The following is a 6,279-nucleotide window of genomic DNA, read 5'->3' on the forward strand; positions in this document are numbered from 1 at the left end:
ATGAAAATTCCTCTGTTTTCATGGCTTTTCTTAATACCCTTTTACTACTTTTCCATCAGCATCAACGTATTTCTCGTCTACGGCCAATGTCCCGGCGATCAGCAATCTTTGCTGCTACAATTGAAGAACAACCTCACATTTGACACTGCAACATCTAAGAAACTTGTCAAGTGGAACAAAGGCTCGGATCACTGCTCTTGGGAAGGAGTGTCCTGCAAAAAGGGTTGTGTTTCGAGTCTGGACTTGAGCAGCGAGGAAATTACTGGTGGACTTGATAATTCGAGTTCTCTTTTCGGTCTCAAGTCAATCGAGTACCTGAATTTGGCTTACAACTTCTTCAACTATACTCAGATTCCATCCGAGTTCAAGCAGCTAACCGGTTTGAGTAATCTGAACTTGTCGAATGCTGGCTTTGCGGGGCAGGTTCCGATTGAGATTTCACACCTGACGAGGTTGGTAACTCTTGATTTGTCTACCTTTTATTTCCCCGGAACTCCTTCTTTGAATCTTGAGAAACTGAAATTGGATGTGCTGCTTGGGAACTTTTCTGAGCTTGTTGAACTTTATCTTGATGGTGTGAATATATCAGCACAGGGGACTGAGTGGTGCCAAGCGATTTCATCTTCATTGCCAAACTTGAGGGTATTGAGCTTGTCCAATTGTAACCTTTCAGGTCCTATTCACAAGTCATTACTGAAGCTTAAGTCACTCTCAGTTATTCGTATTGAGAACAACAATTTGTCTACTCAAGTTCCAGAGTTCTTCTCGAAATTCCACTATTTGACTTCCTTACGAATCATGAATTCTGGATTATATGGTGCATTCCCAAAGAATATCTTCAAGGTGCCGACACTGCAGACTATTGACTTATCCAGTAATCCGCAGCTTAAAGGTTCCTTACCAGAATTTCCAAAGAATGGCTCTCTTCGATCGTTGGTTCTCCATGGGGCAAATTTCTCAGGCCAGATGCTTCCGAACTCTATTGGGAACCTCAAATTGCTGTCCAAAATAGATATTGGAACTTGCAATTTCACTGGGTCAATCCCGAGATCAATGGAAGACCTTACACAGTTGGTTTATTTGGACTTGTCGGCGAACAAGTTCAATGGTTCAGTTCCATCTTTCAGTATGGCCAAGAATCTGACCCTACTAGATCTTTCTTACAATCAGCTAACGGGTCAGATTAATTCCTCACGCTGGGAAAACCTGACTAGTCTGGTGAATCTTGACTTGCGACACAATCTACTTAATGGGACTATTCCACCATCTGTGTTTTCTCTTCCCATGCTGCAGAAGCTACAGCTTTCTGACAATGAATTTTCTGGTAAGTTGCCTGAATTTGGTGCTATATCTGTACTGGACACACTTGATTTGAGTAGCAACAAGTTGGAAGGGCCAATTCCTAAGTCTATCTTGAAATTTCGAGGGCTTAAGATTCTTTTACTATCTTCAAACAACTTCACTGGCTCTTTTCTTCTGAATGATATTCAGCAGCTAAAAAATCTTTCGAGTCTCAATCTTTCATTCAATAGCTTGTCTATTAATTACAATGACACCAATTCCTCTCATTCTCCATTTCCAAATATCACCACATTGAAGTTAGTTGCTGGCAACTTGAGAAGAATCCCAAGTTTCTTGAGAAATCAATCAAAATTAAGCATTTTGGACCTATCACAAAACCAGATTCATGGTGAGATACCCAACTGGATTTGGAGGCTCAGTAATCTTCTTCAACTAAATCTTTCTTGCAACTCTCTGGTAACTGTAGAAGGTCCTTTCATCAATCTTAGTTCTACTTTGTCTCTGCTTGACCTTCACTCCAACCAGCTTCAGGGACAAATTCCAATGCTTCCAGGATTGGCCACTTATCTGGATTATTCAAGAAACAACTTCAGCTCAAGCATTCCGGCTAACATTGGTGATTTCCTTACGTACACAATGTTCTTCTCTCTTTCAAGCAATCACATCCACGGGATCATTCCAGAATCAGTGTGCAAGGCGCCATATCTTCAGGTTCTTGATTTGTCCAATAATTCTTTAAGTGGCAGAATTCCGCAATGCTTGACTGAGATAAGCAGGACACTGGCAGTACTTAATCTGAGAAGAAACAAACTTGATGGCTCTGTCCCTAATAAATTTCCTCAGAGTTGCAGTTTAAAAACTCTCGACCTCAGTGGAAATCAGATAGCAGGTCTATTTCCAAAATCTCTTGCCAACTGCTCAATGTTAGAGGTTCTAAACATGGGAAACAATCAGATAAAGGATATCTTTCCTCACTTGTTGAAGAATATATCCTCCTTGCGTGTCCTTGTTTTGCGATCCAACCGTTTTTATGGACAAATTGGATGTAACACGACGAGTGACGCCTGGCCAAAGCTTCAAATTGTTGACATAGCTCGCAACAATTTTAGTGGTGAAATACCAGGAACATGTTTGATAACCTGGTCAGCAATGACGGCTGACGAAGATGATGCCATGGCAAAGATTAATCACCTCCGATTTCAAGTTCTGCAGTTCAGTCAGGTATATTATCAGGATGCTATAACAGTTACCACCAAAGGTCTAGAGATGGAATTGGTAAAGATCTTAACAGTCTTCACCTCGATTGACATCTCCTGCAACAATTTCATTGGATCAATACCTGAGCAAGTGGGAGACCTCAAATCACTCTATGGCCTAAACTTGTCCATAAATGCTTTCACAGGTACAATCCCATCATCACTGGGTAACCTACGACAGCTTGAGTCCTTGGACCTTTCAGACAACAAACTGAGCGGAACAATTCCACAAGGGCTTGTCAAACTTAATTTCCTCTCTTTCCTGAATCTCTCAAACAATCAACTGGAGGGGAGAATTCCAACTGGCACTCAGATTCAATCTTTTTCACCAGATTCTTTCACTGGCAATAAAGGATTGTGTGGGGCACCTTTGCCTAAAAAATGCAGTGATACCAAAATGTCACCAGATGCATCACGAACGGGTCGAAATGAAGTGTCAAAAGTTGATTGGCAGTCCATATATACTGGAGTGGGTTATGGAGTGGGAGCAGGAGTTGTTGTTATCCTCTTAATCGTGTGGGAAGATGGAAGAAACTGGTTAGAGGACAGCATTGACAAAATTCTTCTGGCGATTCTTCCAATGATGGGATATTCTTACAAAACTCGTGCTGAATGGGACAATGAGGAGGACGAAGACTTGGAAGAAGAGAGCACGTATATCATGCAAGACTATAGCGGAGACGAGATTGTTTCAGAAGACAGAGTGTTTCGGGGTCCATATTGTGTGTTTTGTTCAAAACTTGATATGAGTAGGAAGAGGGCCATCCATGACCCAAACTGTACATGCCGTTTCTCTCCACCTATTACATCTTCTTCCTCCTCTTCGCACTCATTTTCTCCATAGACACAAATTGTTTTGTTTTCAACTTTCTTCTTTACTTTTTCTTGACTGTTACTTTTATTGGTGTTATACTTTCATATAATTATAAACCGCAAAATGGCGGTCACAACAACGGAGACTAAGTATATGTATATATATAATGTAGTAATCTTCATGGTCTTGAATAATGCCCTTCAGAATGATGCAGATGTTCAGTGAGGACTTTCACCAAACATGTGGTCAGCCATCAAACATGTACATCACATAAGGGTTTAAAAGTTGAAATTTTTAGGGTAAGTACCTGAACAGAAGTGTGCCATTGATGCGCTCTCTCCCTTCTTTGCAAAATGCGCGAGGGCAGCAGCATGGCAAGGTGTTGAACTTGTTAGATTTGATATGGTTCCCGCCGGTGGCTCTTACGGAAGGGGTCGTTGTTGGACGTAAAAAACGAACAACTGTAGGGGCCATATGTCGATGTATCTGGGCTTACTATAGGCCCAATGGGTTTATGGTTTAGGAATCAATTGCGTTTTTCAATTTTTTTTCTCTTTCTGACAAACGATAGATTTCATTTGATTAGCCGCCGACAGATTCGAATCCACACCGTCATGCAAAAACTCAACTCATTTCTACCGCTATGGTAAAGGGTGGCTTGCAATCATGTTTTTCATTTATTTTTACTATAATTGACTCATTCACAGAATCACATAAAAGCAAATTACATGAGATATATGCCACTTTTGTTTTGACATCGGAATGCAAAATAGAAAAACTTCGCTTAGGTCAAAAATATTTTTGATATTAGGAATCGAACATGTTTTCTATTTACTTTTTAGATGATTGAAGCTACAAATTAAACTTATGCACCCGAAAACATTAGAGGAAATGAACATAATTTTTTATTGGCATTAGAAAGTAAATGGTAAGAGATTTCTAATGGACTCCCTAAATGAGCTCTTAACTAGAATTTAAGGAGGATTTCAAAAAATCAACTCCAATCATGCTTCCCATAATTAGCGCTAGTCGTTTTAATATTAGTTTAAATAAATACATAATTTTTATTGGCTAATTATTGACTTATAGTCATTATGATTCTCTAAAATACAGAATGTGATTGGATCGTTGGAATACAACATGTTGGAGAGCTCTTAAAATAACTTTTTATAATTTTAGCTAAAACTTTCCTATAAAATCAAATAACATGGTTAGAGATGCTTTAAGTTTGGTAATCTAGTTTCCACATTTCCAAAATCCTTTTGGTAAGAGAGATTCTAAAAATGATTGTATGACAAACTAGAATTAAAAAGAGAAAACATTAAAACAACAAATTAAAAAAGGTACGGTAACCAGTTTTCCAACGTGCTTGGTGCATTTAATTAATTAGCTTTCTCATGTGTTGGTGACTCATTTAGTACTATTTTTTTTTTTTAAGGAAAGTACGATATTCATTAAGTAAATTAGAAAACGTACAAATTGAGGATAGCATGCAAAATAGACCTCGATAAAACCTTGTTAGTGGATTTCAACCCGATCGAAAGAAAAAAAGTGTCTCGCATAACAAGATAACCTATCCTCAAATGATAATACATACGCAAATTATAAAACATCTTCGAACAAAATATCGCTAAGCAAATCAGAGGGTTCTTCAAACCACACAAACTCTTCATTGCTACCAATTCCCACACAAACTCTTCGTTTAGTACTACTTATATAAGAAGTATTTATGCTCATAAAAGGTTTTGCTAAATTTTATTTTTTAGTAGCTCGAGTGCCTAAATTGATTTTACACACTGCCAAAGCATTTCATTTTATTCATGGTAGTTTTGGGGAACTTTGTATCACTTTTATTATTTGACTACAATTTTAATTCATGGATTTGAAGGAAAAGTAAACGATACTCGTTAATAACGACCTAGTTCGTTAATTTTAACTAGAAAATTAAGGATTCAACGTTTAGTAAAAAATATATGGTTGGGCAAGGTGAACCCTAATTAACTCAAATATTAATTAAAAATTCAAGTGTTTCACAAAGAAGTGCATATGCTTCTTTATAAAACGCTTTTAGGTTGTATAAACGTAATCATAATTTTTTTTTTTTTTGTTAACACACTTTTTACTCTTCCAAGAACGTTCCAAACAAACCATATCAGTGATTGATTTTTGTTTGATTAATAATTTTGACTAATTTACTCTTTGTATATTCCTTTTTCTCTCTTTAGCATAACAAGTACAACGAATTCAAAAACAGTTAAACAACTTTCCATTACATTTGCTTCCTTATAAATGTAAGGTTTAATTTTAAAGAACTTTAACGAAAAGCTTCCGGCACAGTTTATTTTAATGAAAAATCATATTTTTACACTAAAAGATCAATCTTGGTACTATTTACTTTACTCTTTATTTTTTTCTTATCGTTAAAACTAAAAATTTTCAAATCATTTTCATTAATTTTCTTTTAACTTTATGGCATGATAGAATATGGATTGTGCAACAATTCTATTATCCGTCCAATCATTCTAGTTAGCAAGAAAAACACTTAGTTAGCAAAAACAAAAAAAAAAAAAAAAAAAAAACCCAAACCCAATGCTCGTAAATTGATCTTTTAGTAGAAAAACACTTCTTAGCAATATAAAAAATTAAACTAAAAACTTGTAAATAGTGGGTGGGGATATGAAATGGTTGCAAGTTTGCAACAGCATTTTGATACAAGAGAACCCCCTTAATGCCGGAGGAAACTAATGAGTACCGACCCAGAAGCTTACTTAGCAACATGATCTACTAATTCAGCCTAAAACCCACCGGATATTTTAGCTAATCCACACTTTTAGGATCATTCCTAGGTTCATCAGCACACCATATTTGCACTTAATCTAAATCAGTCAAGACAGAAACCAATCAAAC

The 6,279-nt window shown here is 36.9% G+C and overlaps 1 protein-coding gene across 1 annotated transcript; it reads left to right on the forward strand.

Annotated features, from left to right (window-relative positions):
- LOC103965151 (receptor-like protein 7) lies at positions 1 to 3,402 on the forward strand. The gene has a single exon (XM_009378168.3). It carries the CDS (start codon positions 1 to 3, stop codon positions 3,400 to 3,402), a length of 3,402 nt encoding a protein of 1,133 aa, XP_009376443.2.
- The last annotated feature ends 2,877 nt before the right edge of the window (positions 3,403 to 6,279 follow it).

This window comes from the organism of the source record quoted next, unplaced genomic scaffold (genome assembly GCF_019419815.1).
Source record: "Pyrus x bretschneideri cultivar Hongxiangsu unplaced genomic scaffold, Pyrus_bretschneideri_v1 Contig11, whole genome shotgun sequence".
Lineage (NCBI taxonomy): Eukaryota > Viridiplantae > Streptophyta > Magnoliopsida > Rosales > Rosaceae > Pyrus > Pyrus x bretschneideri.